Consider the following 13457-nt stretch of genomic DNA (forward strand, 5'->3'; position numbering starts at 1 on the left):
AGTCCTCCTGCTCTGTTTGAAGGTCTCTGCAAGCTGTTCAGCCCTGGATAGGTGTTCCTTTGTGGAGAGGCAGCCAATTAGCCTGAGCTCCACTTACATCTGCCAGTCTGGACTGACCTGTGCCATGTCTGAGACTGTTCTTCATCTCCACTCTCTCTTACCTCACTGGAACTGTCTCTGTATTGTCTATATCCCCAGTGAGCAAATGGGCTCTTCTCCCAAATCATAGCCCAATCTGAGTGTTGTCTCTTCTGCACAGACACAATTCTGGGAGTGCCAGAGGGACCTCAGCCAGAGTCAGAAATCATTGCCTACTTCTGAGCTTTTCTTACCCACAGGATCTGAACCTGTTCTACCCTACCCCTCCAAGAGAGGAGTGCTGCCTCCAGCCTATGTTCCTCCATTGAAACTTGTTTCTGTCCTGATTTTATCTTCAGTGAAGTAGACTCTCAAGAAGATCAGGGTCACATCTTTCTTGTGGGTGGCAGGACAAGCTCCAGGGGGATTTAGCTCTGCTCCTGACAGGGTGGACGTATCTTCCCTTCCCTAACACTTGACATAAAAAACCTAAATCTGGATATGAGCACCCATATCTTCATACCTAAAGCTGCAGTGTGCCAGACACCCAGTGAAAGTCATCGTGCAGGTCCAGAGATAAGACCACCCTCTGACTTCCCTTTGTGGATGGAGCCATTTTTTATGAGCCCCTTAGCTTATCCTGGCTCTGTCACACCCCTAAGTGTTATCATGCTCTTACCTCTTCCCTGGCTGGGGTAGATAAAGACAGTATAAGAAAAAGTTGTTCTCTAGGGATCTTGACACCACCACGTTTTCCTTTGGGCCTAGACAGAGCACTGGGAAGTTCTATTTCCCAGCTGATAGACAAACCCTAGGTGAATTTCACAGTGCTGTACCCAGGAGGGAGGTCTCAGCATTCTGAGGAATGTTGGCTCCTCCAGACCTCATGTGCAGTGGCCTTTTCAGGGTGTAGTGGGTGCCCGCCTGGGAAGAGAGGTGTCCCAGCCACGGCCAGCCTGTGCCCAGGGGCCATGGGGCAGTCCACTATCTGCCATGCAGAACCCACCCCTGATGTAGAATCCATCCCTCATGAACACTGCAGCACCCTCCTGGCCTGGCTTGTGTCCCAGGTGACTCCAGGAGGGCAAGCGGGCAACTCAGAGATGGTTGAATGGCGGCTACAACTGAATTAGGAGGATGGAGAAATGGGCTTTAATAGAAAGAAAGCTCTTCCCACTCCCATGTTCCCTCAGCAGTAGTGGCAAGGCTGGGCACAGGAGAAGAAGGCCATGTCTGATCACCACAAACAACCTGCCCTGTTTTTTTATATGGCACCACTGCAGATATCTTTATCCTGTATGAACAGAGAGTCACTCCTTTGAGATGGATGCAACATTAATATTTTTAGTTTATTTAAGTTAATTTAGATGGTTACACCTGAACATCAAAATGTCTTCTCTGATAGCTCCCAGCATAGTTTGGAGAATCAGAGAGGGATTAAAAAGGAATGCGTTCTTCTGGACCGCTCCTGTGCTTAATCCCTTTTTCAACCATTTCTGCATTCTTTGGGGAATAAAATGTCCTTTCTCCAAGGCTGCTCTCAGATGTAGGCATCTGTAAGATACCCAGAGGAGTCCAGCAGTGCCGACAAGCCCTCCCTCTGTCACAGCCATTGACCTGGGCTGAGGTCACTGTAAAGGAAAGGGCCTCACAAAAAGCTTCTTTGATCACCTGAAACCAAGCTGGAGATGAGGACGCCAAGAAACATGATCATAACAGGAGAGAAGATGGGAAGGTTACTTAAAATATTAGCTTGGGATAGGTTGGTGAGAGTAGCACTCAAGGACTTGGGGAGTATGCAAATGTAGAGCAAGCTGGGCTTTGCTGGGCATTTCTAAGTGATGGCACATATTAGGAAGTGTTTATATCAGTCTCATGATGTTGGCAGGATGAGTGACAGTCAACCAGCCCAAGACAGCCTTCTTCTGTGCTGGGGAACACCTCAGATGGGCATTCTCTCCTACCTGGGTATTTAATTCTGGTTGACTTGTGTGGTTACCATACACTGATTTACACTGGTCAGATAATGCAAAAACAGCATTTTCCTACACAGCTGGAACTTTCTTTAAGCATGGGAAGAAGTCACCTATTAAGGAGTATTGTTTAAAATGTGATTTATATCTAGTATTTAAAGTGGTTATGTACAAAATAATTTGTTCTACAAGAAAATCTACTTTTCATACATTTCCTCTGCTTTTAAAATGTTGAACATTTGCTTTTTTCTCTTCTGTCTTGCTGAGCAGCCATGCTATGCTGCTTTGGCTGGAGTTACTGCTCATTTAAACCTTCATTAAGGGACAGAGAATCAGATATGTGGCATCAATATTGTCTAACTATGCCACTTGCACATGAAAGAAAATCATGAATCCTGGGCCCTCAGTATCACTATAGATCAACTGCTGCTGTTATGCATAGCAACAACCAGAAGTAGAGGAGCTTGGAAAGCTGTCTGAGGATTAGTTTGAAAGACTTTACCCTTGGGATGAAATTGTCTCTTTGTAGCATACAGCTACCTCATGGGTCCTATTATATTAAGAGAGAAAAATATGGGCTACTTTCACACCGAAAATACATGTCAAGTGGGATTCAAAGATCTAGCGAGACACTGTGATGAGTAAAAAATGGAATAAAAACATACTGAGATAAAAAAGGTTACTTCAAAGCACCAAAATTATAGCATTTTGCATAAGTATATGTCTATTGAAAGGGTTCCAGCTGGTATCCTTAGATTAATGTTATTACCCACTGTATATATAATGAAAAGAACTGTACTTTCTGTCTTCCTAAAGGATGATGCTTACATTAAAGCAGTATTGATTTTCAAACTATAAATGCAAAACTAGTCCTATCACAGGTATGAGACTCATGGGCTTTCAAATCCCTTTCCATCTTCCAATCTTCTAACAGAAATGTGACCCCGAGCCATTTTAGTGTCATGATGCAAAATTGTTTCAAGCTGGAAATGCTGTTCAGCTTTGCTCTGCTCCGTTCTGCTTCAATTTTCCGATGCTGAGTTCCCTCCTTCAACCAGGGAGCTACGAGGAGGCTTTATACAATGTGGACCAGTCCAAGAGGGCATTTTGCTGATTTGAGTGAAATTTATTGGATAAATACAGAAAGAATCAGCTTCTTGAAAAGCAAAACTTCTCTCTCCATGCTCAGCCATTGAGTTAAGCTGAAGTCACTTTTGATTCCATTTGCTGAGTCAGTTGAGATATACTCCAGAAAAAATAAATCTGCTTTCACCAAAAAAAAAAAAAAAGGGAGATTAAAGCTCAGATGAACAGTGAAGATACAAAAATGTGCTATTATTTAGGACCTGTTTTGAAAGATAACATGCTTGGATTTGAATGCAGTTAGACTGGGACACAGCTGACCCAGGTGTTCCTTGGCTTTGGTGGGACTCTAGCTGTGAATTAGGAATTGGAAGGTTCTGATGTCTTCAGCTGCATTGTAACAGGCACTTCCTCTCCATTTCCAAGGTGCTGGTGTCCACCTTCCAGGTTGTGAGACCAGAAAGTTAAGAGACACCTCTCAGAGAAGGACACACACACATAGAATGTAGCCTTCACACATCAGCCAGTCACTGTGAGTAGCTGGGTATGCCTGTTAAGAAAAATCTCCCCTTGCTCTCTGAAAAATCTCCCTGTATACTCTGCAAGGTGTAGAGTTTCAGACTGCATGGGAACCTTGGACAACTGGGAGGCACTGAGGGGAGAGTGACTGTGAGAGAAGCCAAGGTGTTCATCACTGATGTCCCATCCCTGGTTCCAAATCTCACAGGTGCAGCAGATTACAGGTCTGCATGGTGAAGATCTACTTCTGCTTACCTTTGGCACAAAATGTATACAGACTTCCCCAGGATTCCCAGGAATAAGGTAATTTTTATACATTAGTGAGAAAAAATGGATTAGTGTCTGAAGGCCAGAAGAGTTGAGGGTCACTTATAGATGTCTGTTTCTCTGCTAATCTCTAATAATTAAGATATATAAGTATGAAGGCAGTACACTGGAAGATATTAGAGTGAGGCTAGATCAAGACTGGCACTCATACATGATAGCTCCTGGTCACTAGCAAGTTACAGGAAATCTTCATTAGATCTTCTGGAGGGCATTGCAGAGAATCCCGATCTCACCTGCAAAGGAAATAATCAGAACAGTTAATTCCAGGACTAGCCCATTTCTAACACTCCTGTATGTTTCTTACCCTTTATATCTGTTCTCTTAAAGAATAAGGTGAGCAGAGAAGTGCTGAACTGGACACATTTGTTGCTGGAGTTAAGTCTGCAGTCATTACTTTGCCTTCATTAACCAAAGAAGTCTCGCTCACAGGATTAAAGGAGCTGGCTCTCAGCAGGCTAGCCAGTGTGAGGGGGGAAATGTGATCAAAGTCATGGTTCTCCTTCTCTTCCTTACTGAAAACAGCTAGAGCCGCACATCAGGATCCCCCTCAAGGCCATCTGACATCTCCTAGCATCTCCCCCAAAACTGGGTTTTTCAGATTTAACAAGTTACAGTCAAGTGGAAATGCTTGTTGAAGCTTGGCTAAAATTAGGAAGTAATTTTTTTCATGAGAAAGGAGATACGTGCTGCCTTATCTCGGATAGGCTCAGAGCATTAAATGCAACCAGATGGAATCTGCCTTGTGGTTCCTATTTCTGATCCAAGTTTTGAGGAATTCAAGGTAACAAATCTGCACTTTCTTACTATTGATTGTGTCAGCTAAGTTCTTCAGCTGCTTTGCATTGTCCAAGACTTCAATCCTCTGTGTGTAGGGATTATACCGAACAGAGAAAGGACGAGGGATTGTTTGAGCAAATTTCCTGAGGGAAAAAAACATAAACAAATGTACAGTTGAAAGTATTTCTTTTTTCACTAACTCTTTTCTTGGTGTATGCCTTTGTTGATTGTGGGGATAAGAAAATTTGTGGGTGGAAATAACTGAAATTCTTACTGATTGATCTGAGACCTATAATGTTCTGCAGCTCACTGGAAACTGCATTTGTCCTTATCACCTCTGTTTTTTTCTGAACAGGACTAACTAAGCAATTGTCTTGGCAACACTTCTTCTGGTATAGGCCAACTATGTAGCAACTGGGATCTTCCAAACTTGAAAATCTCATTTTCCTTTCATTAGTGCAAAATGAATTTTGCAATTCATTTTGGAATTCTAATTTGACTCTGAGCTACTGGGGAATTAAGGTCAAGGACCCATGCCATCCTGGTATGCCATGGAACAAGCAGAGACCTAACTTCTGGCATGGTTCTAGCTCTTACATTACCTGGAAGCTACCAGGTAATGTAAGAGCTAGACAATAGTTAATGGAGTGAAGCAGCATTCTCTGTTGCAAAGTAGCTAATTCTGTGTCAGAAGCATTAAGATTTTGGTGTCTTGGGAAAATATTAATTTGCATAACCAAAGAACTGTGGAAATAAGGGCTCTGAATGGGATGAGATGGTCAGAGCTATTGTTCCAGGCTCCTTGTAGACCCCAGCAGGATACTGGCTTATATATCTGCTTTGGATTACTGAAGTTATTGCTGAAAGAGGAAGGGAAGCACGCAGGAATTGATTATGGAGCCCCACTACACAGACTGTGACTCAGCAGGGTAAATCCCATATGCCCAGAGCAGTGGAATATGCTGGATGCCACCCTCACAATACTTCTAAATCTAATTATTATCAGCTAAAGACATTGTCTCAAACAGAATTCAGTATGAACAGGCCACAAGGTGTGACAGGGAAAAAAATATTAAGTTGACTATGGTGAATTTAGCAACACTGGTCGAGCTTTTCTAACAGGAGAGCTCACGTTAGAAGATGGCTCTCCTAAATCTCAGCTGAAGGTAAGATCCCAGTTAGAAGACGAATGTCTTAAGCTGAGATCTTTGAGGTCAATCTCAGAATAATTTTTCATAAAGGTATTCTGTTACCCAAAATCACACATGTCCAGGTGCAAGCCACTAACATAGGAACTGGACCAATCCCCAGGACTTCTGTTTCAATTTAAACAATTTTTTTCAATTTGATCACTGAAACAAATAATTAAAAACAAAAGCTCCAAGGTATTATGTTGCAGCAAAGTAAAGACAGCATCTTCCACTTCCTCTAGGAGCTTGCTATTCAGTTAGAGATGTACACAGAGAAAATAGAAACTCTGTACAAGATATTAATAGCACAGCCCAGAAGAGAAGGCCATCTTTCCCAGGTATTTTCCCAGAGAGAAGGACACAAGGAGAAGCCACAGACTCATTGCAACTAAGGAAACAGAAGGGAAGAGAGCTAGGAAGATCCCAGAGTCGGGGAGCCTGAGGTAGCAAAATATCTTGGGATGTAGAACAATTTATCTGTGAATGCTAGAAAGATAAGGGACTGAAGGCCCCTATGTGACATCCCCAGGTGAAAAATATTTTGAGTGTGAACTGAGGCCAACCCTCAGTGGCTTGACTAACATCCAGAAATACGGTGGTGTGTGGTGTTTTAACAGGAGTGCAAACACTGTCAAGGTAAAAAGCAAGCTGAACCCCAACACAGGCTGAGCCATTCCTGTTCCAAGAATCAGAACTGAACCTAGACATAACTCTAGAGGAAAAGGAATAGATGCCATGAGATTTTTTTTTTTTACAAGGACTGATAATTCCAGTAATGATAAAGTTACTTGGTTTGCATTAATTAGCCAGATTTGACCTTAAATGTTAATATCACTGCCATTGAACAGGTAATTACTTTTTGTTGCATTTTCGTTAGATAGATTAAGCTCTTAGTTACACTAAGCACAAATTTTTGTATCGGTATATTCCTGTTACTACTAATTTTTGCCCAAGATTCTGAGCATATGTTTATTATCTTTAAGCATTGCACAAATTTTCCTAAAGCCTCTCAAAACATGATTGTCAACCCAAGATCCATTATGGCAATGAGATCCACTGCATTTGCAGCAGACAAGAATGGGTTCTTCCCTGGAATGACTGGAGTACCTTAGCTTTTCTTTTGCATCTTTAAAGCTTTCAGCAACATAGTAGATAGGCTGGAATTCAGTAACAGGGTACTTCTGCACAGAAGTCTTCTCCAGGACAAGAGGCTGAATCTCAGGCTTACTTGATAAGCAATACTATAAACAAAAAGGTAAGAAATTTATTTCAATGCAAGAGTGTTTGAATGTGCTGTGAAAGAAATAAAGAGCCACCCCACTTCAGGGAAGAGCTGTTCCTGTGGTATACAGTGATAATGTCACTGGGAAAGAAGGAGGTGAGTTCCCTGTGTAACCATACACCTAAAACATTCATCAGAGCTCTACAATGAAGTACTAAATTCATGCTACTTCTATGCACAAAGTATAAAGCAAAACCAAAGATCCGAAGACATTCAAAAAAGAAATTCAAATAATATTTGAAACATATTTGAAATACTTCCTAGAACACACCTGCAGCTCTCCAAATGAAGACAGCAGCCCTGCACCATATGCCTTGAGAGAATCTCCTTCCTTACATAGTCCAAACTCAACTGTAAACCAATAAACCTGGAATGAAAATGAGACAGAATCTTATGATTCCTTGATAAAAAGTAATATGTGTACACCATTTATTTGAATGCATTTGGAGTTTTCATTTCTATATAAAATGTTGCCATGTGTCAAATTCAAGTGTGTAAATGCAATAAATATCACTTCAGACTTAAATTCTTCTCTTGGGAGAAGCACAGCACTAGCTTCTCTCGGCCTGAGAATCAGCTCTGTTCCATGACAAACAAAGCTGCTTTTTACTGTGCTTATCTTTGGCAGCAGGCACAATGAAATTATAGCAATAAAACTTCACTTTGGCTGGCCAACCCAGTGGAAGTCTGAACTTTGGTTTAGACAAGTTTGAGTCCTGCTTCACACAGGGCATCTGACTGCAGCAGGGTTGTGAACAGGCTGTTGGTGCCATAGGAAAGGAAGATGGTCTGTGGCCCAATTTGACTCCTGGGTCTGTCCTTTTGAAGGGATACCTGCCCTGGCTCAGAAAAAGCTACCCCCATCTATCAGCTGAGTGAAAGCTGGTGGAATTCTTTGCCCAGGTGGCCCCCAGTTGGCAGTGGGGACACTAATCTCAGAGGAATACCCCAGGTTTTATTCAAAGTTCAGGGCTCTGGGTCTCAGTGAGCTCTGAGTGGCATCCAGGTGATCTGTGCTGACTACAGAGGATATTGCCTGCCTGGCAAAGTGGAAGAGATGCTTGAAGGTAAAACAACTACAGAAGCTGCCCCTTGAAATTTCCTGTGGGGATGTAGTAACAAAAAATCTTTTCTTGCCCAATATGTTTGTGCTGGAGGAAATCTAGTTTGGGTTTCTGTGTTTAATCACAACTGTCGCTTTGAATAAGGGGTGCCAAAGCTGTTTTTCTTTAGTGCAACTGTTTCAGGGTGGGGTTTTCCAATCATGGTCTTCACTCTGATCCCATTCAGCTCTATGGGAGTTCTATCAGTGACTTCAGTGGCAGCAGAATTAAGACAACACAGGGTGCTTTGGAAAATTGATCCCTCATTTATTAAATTACCGTAGCAAGTTTCTCGATGAAATCATCTGGAGCTCCCAGAGATGCCAGTCCAATTTCCTGTAACAATAAACCATTATTCTTCAAGCTGTTTATTGCAAACATTCTTCCTGCCCCATCTTATGTAATTGCTCACATTTTAAATGTTACCATTGCTTACTACCACACACAAATGTTTACAGGACATGTTCCTATCATGCAAGATCAATTTTAAACCAGAAACTTCTCCAAAAATGAACAAAGGGTCTTGTCCAAATGTCATTTACAAGGCATGATCCATGGTACAAAGCCCATTGAGGTTAAATAAAATTTTCCTCTTGCTTTGACAGGCTTTTGATCAAGTCTACAATGAACATCTGAGAGAATGATAGGGTCAAAAGGAAGCAAATCAATCACACCTGCACACCTTATATATTTCTCTTTGTTTTGATGGGTCCTGATTAAAGGAGTTTCCCTGGAGCCTTGAATGAGTTATTTTTTTCTGAATGACAGGGCATGATTTGAAAGAGATTATTCATACCTTGGGAGCTAATAGAGATTCTTTCAGGAGGCATGCAATAGTCGGATTCAAAAGACAGACACATGAGGCTACATACAGGTTCCTTTCTTGATTTGCTCTAGTGAGGACTGCATACTGCAAAAATCAGAGGGCTTGCCCCAGACACAGCAAAGGCATTGGAGCAGCTTGTCACCATGTCAAATCCTAGTAAGCCAAGGTACAGTAGGGCTCATCTAGAAGGAAACACCAGTTCTGGGAAAGGGCAAATCCTGAAGGCAATACTGAGAATTTATTAACTACATTGAACTGACTGCTATATTTTGAGAGGTTTCATCAAGCCTTCCTTCCTTCCTTCCTTCCCGTCTTTATGCCTTTCTCATTTTGTGTATTTCCATGTTTTCTGGTAGGATGCAGCCAAACGTTTACTGCTTCACCAGGGCTTGGCTTCTATTCCAGAGGCATTAACACTACTAAAAAGAAATCTCCTCTCCAGCCTTCTTCCATGCTTACGGTTCCTCACTTCACTCAGCCTCCAATGTCGCTTCAACAGAAAACAAAACAAAATATCCACTTTCCCTAACATTTGAACATCATGGTGAGGCAATTATCCATCTCATTCATGAGCAATGTGACTTCATTCAGAAGGATCAACATCTGCAGGAAGGTTTTAAGATGATGGCTTCACAGGGCCTGTCAAAAAGCAGCTCACACAAGATCATGTTTGGAGTTGGATTTTATGATTTCACCTATGTGAATTGTGTCCAGATTTCAAGCACTAAATAAACCATCTCAGCCGCTCTTATGCAGTACGCTTAAATGTGAATCTACACCACCCTTCACAGCTCTTGGATAATCCTCTGAATTATTAATGTGTGTTTAATTATATAAATAACATAACCACCAAGTCACTTACCTGGGAAAACTGAGCAAAACTGGGATCAGCAAAAAGAGGCACGTGTCCTAGCAGCTCATGACAAATATCACTGCAGGAAAACATGGCATCTGAATAACTGTGATTCAGGAGAAGTCCAGCAATGCTGGAAGAATGCCCTAGAGACAGTACACAGTCAAGAGCACAGTGCATTTCCTCCAACCAGCACATATCATTCACACGAAAACATTTTGCTCTGAAATTATTCTTGTGATGGAAATGCTTTCAAACCCCATGGTTTTCTGTGCTTCTGCATCATACATCCCTCAGCAGCAGGCACTTTTAGATTTTTCAAATACAGAGAAGTGATTTGGTGAGATGGAAAGGGGAAGGGGATAAGATGTTTGAAAAAGGCCAAGTCTGTGGAAGACATTTCAGCTTTGTATGATGTCAATGAGATAAACAAACGCAGGAAGGAAAATCAGAAGAATCAAAAACAGAAAAAAGAAAGGGAAAAGAGTTTGTGGAAAGTAGAAAGCAAAAAAAAAAAAAATATGCAAGGAATTGAAACAATGTGGAACAGAATAAGAAATCTGGTTTTAAAATGGCAAGTAGAAAAGGAAAATGGACAGGGACAGAGAGAAACACTCCAAAATGAAAAACAGATGGGTTCAATGGTCTCAGCTTCTCCTATCTTACTGCCAAAAGCTTGCCTGCAACAGGTTGAGTTCCTGCTGCACTACTTAGATGCTAACAGCTTAGTTAAATGCCCTGGTACACTGCTCTCTTGCATCCCAGCCACCCCACAAGCAGACCTTTAATAGCAAAACTGTCTCATCTGCCCCAGGAGAACTTGCAGAAGTAGATTAAACAGATCCAGCAAATTTTTGAACAGACTAGAAATTTTCAGAAGAGGGCAGTCCCTCAGCTTCTCTCCCTTAGCTCTGCTCCCAGGAGTGCTGCACAGTCCCCTGCAGTCATTCCCAGCTGGAGTGACCCTGCTGGCGGTGTGGTGCAGCTGTGCACCCTTCGTGTGCCAGAGTACTCACGGCTCAGGGGTGTACATGGGCCTGGAGGAGTGGCGGATGTACTGGGTCGAGTGGAACACTCGGAACGCCAGCCCAGCCAGGAAATCCCGAGAGGAGAGCAAGCCCGCGACAGGACGCAGCCGAAACCCAGTGCAGCCTGAAGGGACAGAAGGACAGCATCCTAAAAACACCCGTGATGTGTTTGATTTACCCTTATCCAGGCTCCTCATAGTGGGAACCTTTGTTGACAGTAGTTTGGTTTTTGTTATTAATCTTTGTTTTGCATTGAAGCCGAACCAGCACATTATGTCAAACAGAGTTTAAATGCAGGCAGTTTTTTGCCCAGGTATACCACCAGCACATATCTGAGCATCTGTCCCATTGTAACCCTGGAAGCATTAGAGAAGAATCTGGGACACAGGCTAAGTCATGTGCCCAACATCACAGGAAGCCTTTGAAAAATCAGGGATTGTTTTCCTTCCCTGGAAGCATCACCCCCACTGATAGCTGAGGCCTTTCATTTAATTTGGTTCTTTTAGGTGCTTCAAACTTACTCTGCAAGAAATTTGAAATATCTTCAAGCTGGGGGATATTGTCCTCCCTGTAGCCACAGTACTTCTCCAGCAGTGGGAACACGTGGTTGTGTTCATAGCAAGCATGAGTTGGGTACAGACTCTTCAGCTCCCTGAAGACAGTGCCCCAAGTTTTCTTTTCTTCTTCTGTATAGGTGACACGAGGAATAGGTTGTCCACTAGAAAGAAAATGGATACCCTCAACAGCAGCAGCAGAAAATGTCCTATGCCATCAACAACATGCTCTTTGTCCTTTCCCACTTGCCATTTTCAAAAGAGTTTTCTTATTTTGGTTCATGTTGCAGCTTTACTAGGACTGGCCAGGAGCTGCTGGTGCAGGAGGAGAGATGCTTTTGGGGTGACATGCAGGTGCAACAGGAGCCTCACTTGTCCCCAGCACTGGCTGGACAGGACTCTACTGACCTTGGCTGAGATAATGGCCTTGAGATAGCTCCCTGCATTATTGTGTTAAAAACAGATCAGTGCTTATTTGTCTTTTAAAGGTGTTCTTCCAAAAATACTTGCTGGCTGTTGGTTTCAATTTATTTTTCCTTCTAGATATGAAGGAGCTCTTTTACTTCTTACTCTAGTGAGCATTATATTAATTTTGTAAAAACATGAAAGGATCACCTCCATAAAACTTCATTGCAGTGGCAGAGAAATTCTGACCTGTGCTCTGTGTGTCATAACAGATGCAGACTCCAGCCAGCTTGACTTTTTATAATTATAAGGAGTAATTATGAGTTAAATCCCACCCTCAGGCCTCCACGTGCTTAGCTCATGCTGAAGCTAACAGGAGTTATACATCACAAGCAATGCAGTTTGGCCTCCTGTGAGTAACCAATTCCTTAGCAATAACGTTAAGGCCATAGGTGAATCCAGCAGCTTTGAAAAATCAAAGGGGTTTAAGTAACTTAATAGGGTTAACAACACTGCTGGAATAATGCTGAAGCTTTCCAAGCCCCAGAGACCCATTGTTAAACTCTTGATGCAACCCCACCATCTCCCACTCTCCCATTTTTTTTCTTGAGCCTCAGGGCAGCTCCTCTGGAGAGCCATCACTTTCTGTTTCTCTTTATCAGCTCTTGATCTGTGGAGCTTTAAACATCATGTTGAATTATGAGAGATTGCTCGGGGATTTTGTTCCTATAGCACTCTTAAATAGTCCTCAACCACCTTCCAGGGCTACAGGGGGAAGCTATGGCTTAAAAACTTTTAAAAGTCCAATTAATAAAAAATATTCTAGGGATCAGTGTGGCCAGGAGCAAAGGCAGAGGGAAGAGGCAAGCTAAAATCAAAGAAAAGAGAAATCAGAGAAATTAAGCATTCGACAAAAACAGTGGGTAAATCTATGACAAGAAGCAAAAAAGCAAATGCAAAGTAGAGGCAGACAGCACTAAGAAAGAACAGATGCAAAACAAACAAAAAAAAAGAGATACAAGAAAAGTGTTAATGTTAGGAAGAATACAAGGCAAGCAACCACTGATCCATCTCACTGTTGCAGCTGTGTAGCACCTTCACAACTTAAGAACCCTTGTCTTTTCAGAGAAGCTTGATAACTTTGGTTGTGCCTCTCCTCCTGCCCACTTCTCTGTACCTTCTGTGGGATATCTAAGAATGGACATTTGATCTGCTCACATCAGGACACAAAATCTTACCCAAATTTTCTAGCTATAAACTGGGTTTCTGACTTTTTTCACCTGACGTTTTTTACTTTCCATCAACCAGCCCAATTTTGTCTCTCATTTTGTGATTACATTAGTTCTTTGGCTCAGGGGCTATCTTTAGATCCATTTTTTTTTCTTTTCACAAACAGTTTTTACCAGTCCCAGCAAGAATCAGGCCCAGTAGTACTGATCTATACATGTGTCTCTGGGAA

General features: G+C 42.2%; 1 protein-coding gene across 1 annotated transcript in view; it reads right to left on the reverse strand.

The window, feature by feature from the left end:
- Positions 1 to 4172: 4172 nt before the first annotated feature.
- PAH (phenylalanine hydroxylase) overlaps positions 4173 to 13457 on the reverse strand; it is a 31663-nt gene continuing 22378 nt past the window's right edge. Inside the window, exons 6-13 of the mRNA XM_062491262.1 lie at positions 11561 to 11757; positions 11028 to 11163; positions 10021 to 10090; positions 8612 to 8668; positions 7501 to 7596; positions 7055 to 7188; positions 4785 to 4900; positions 4173 to 4213 (exon numbers count right to left, since the gene is read on the reverse strand). Coding sequence (XP_062347246.1) covers positions 4173 to 4213; positions 4785 to 4900; positions 7055 to 7188; positions 7501 to 7596; positions 8612 to 8668; positions 10021 to 10090; positions 11028 to 11163; positions 11561 to 11757 — 847 coding nt within the window. The remainder of the gene's footprint in view (positions 4214 to 4784; positions 4901 to 7054; positions 7189 to 7500; positions 7597 to 8611; positions 8669 to 10020; positions 10091 to 11027; positions 11164 to 11560; positions 11758 to 13457) is intronic.

Source organism: Cinclus cinclus, chromosome 4 (assembly GCF_963662255.1).
Source record: "Cinclus cinclus chromosome 4, bCinCin1.1, whole genome shotgun sequence".
Lineage (NCBI taxonomy): Eukaryota > Metazoa > Chordata > Aves > Passeriformes > Cinclidae > Cinclus > Cinclus cinclus.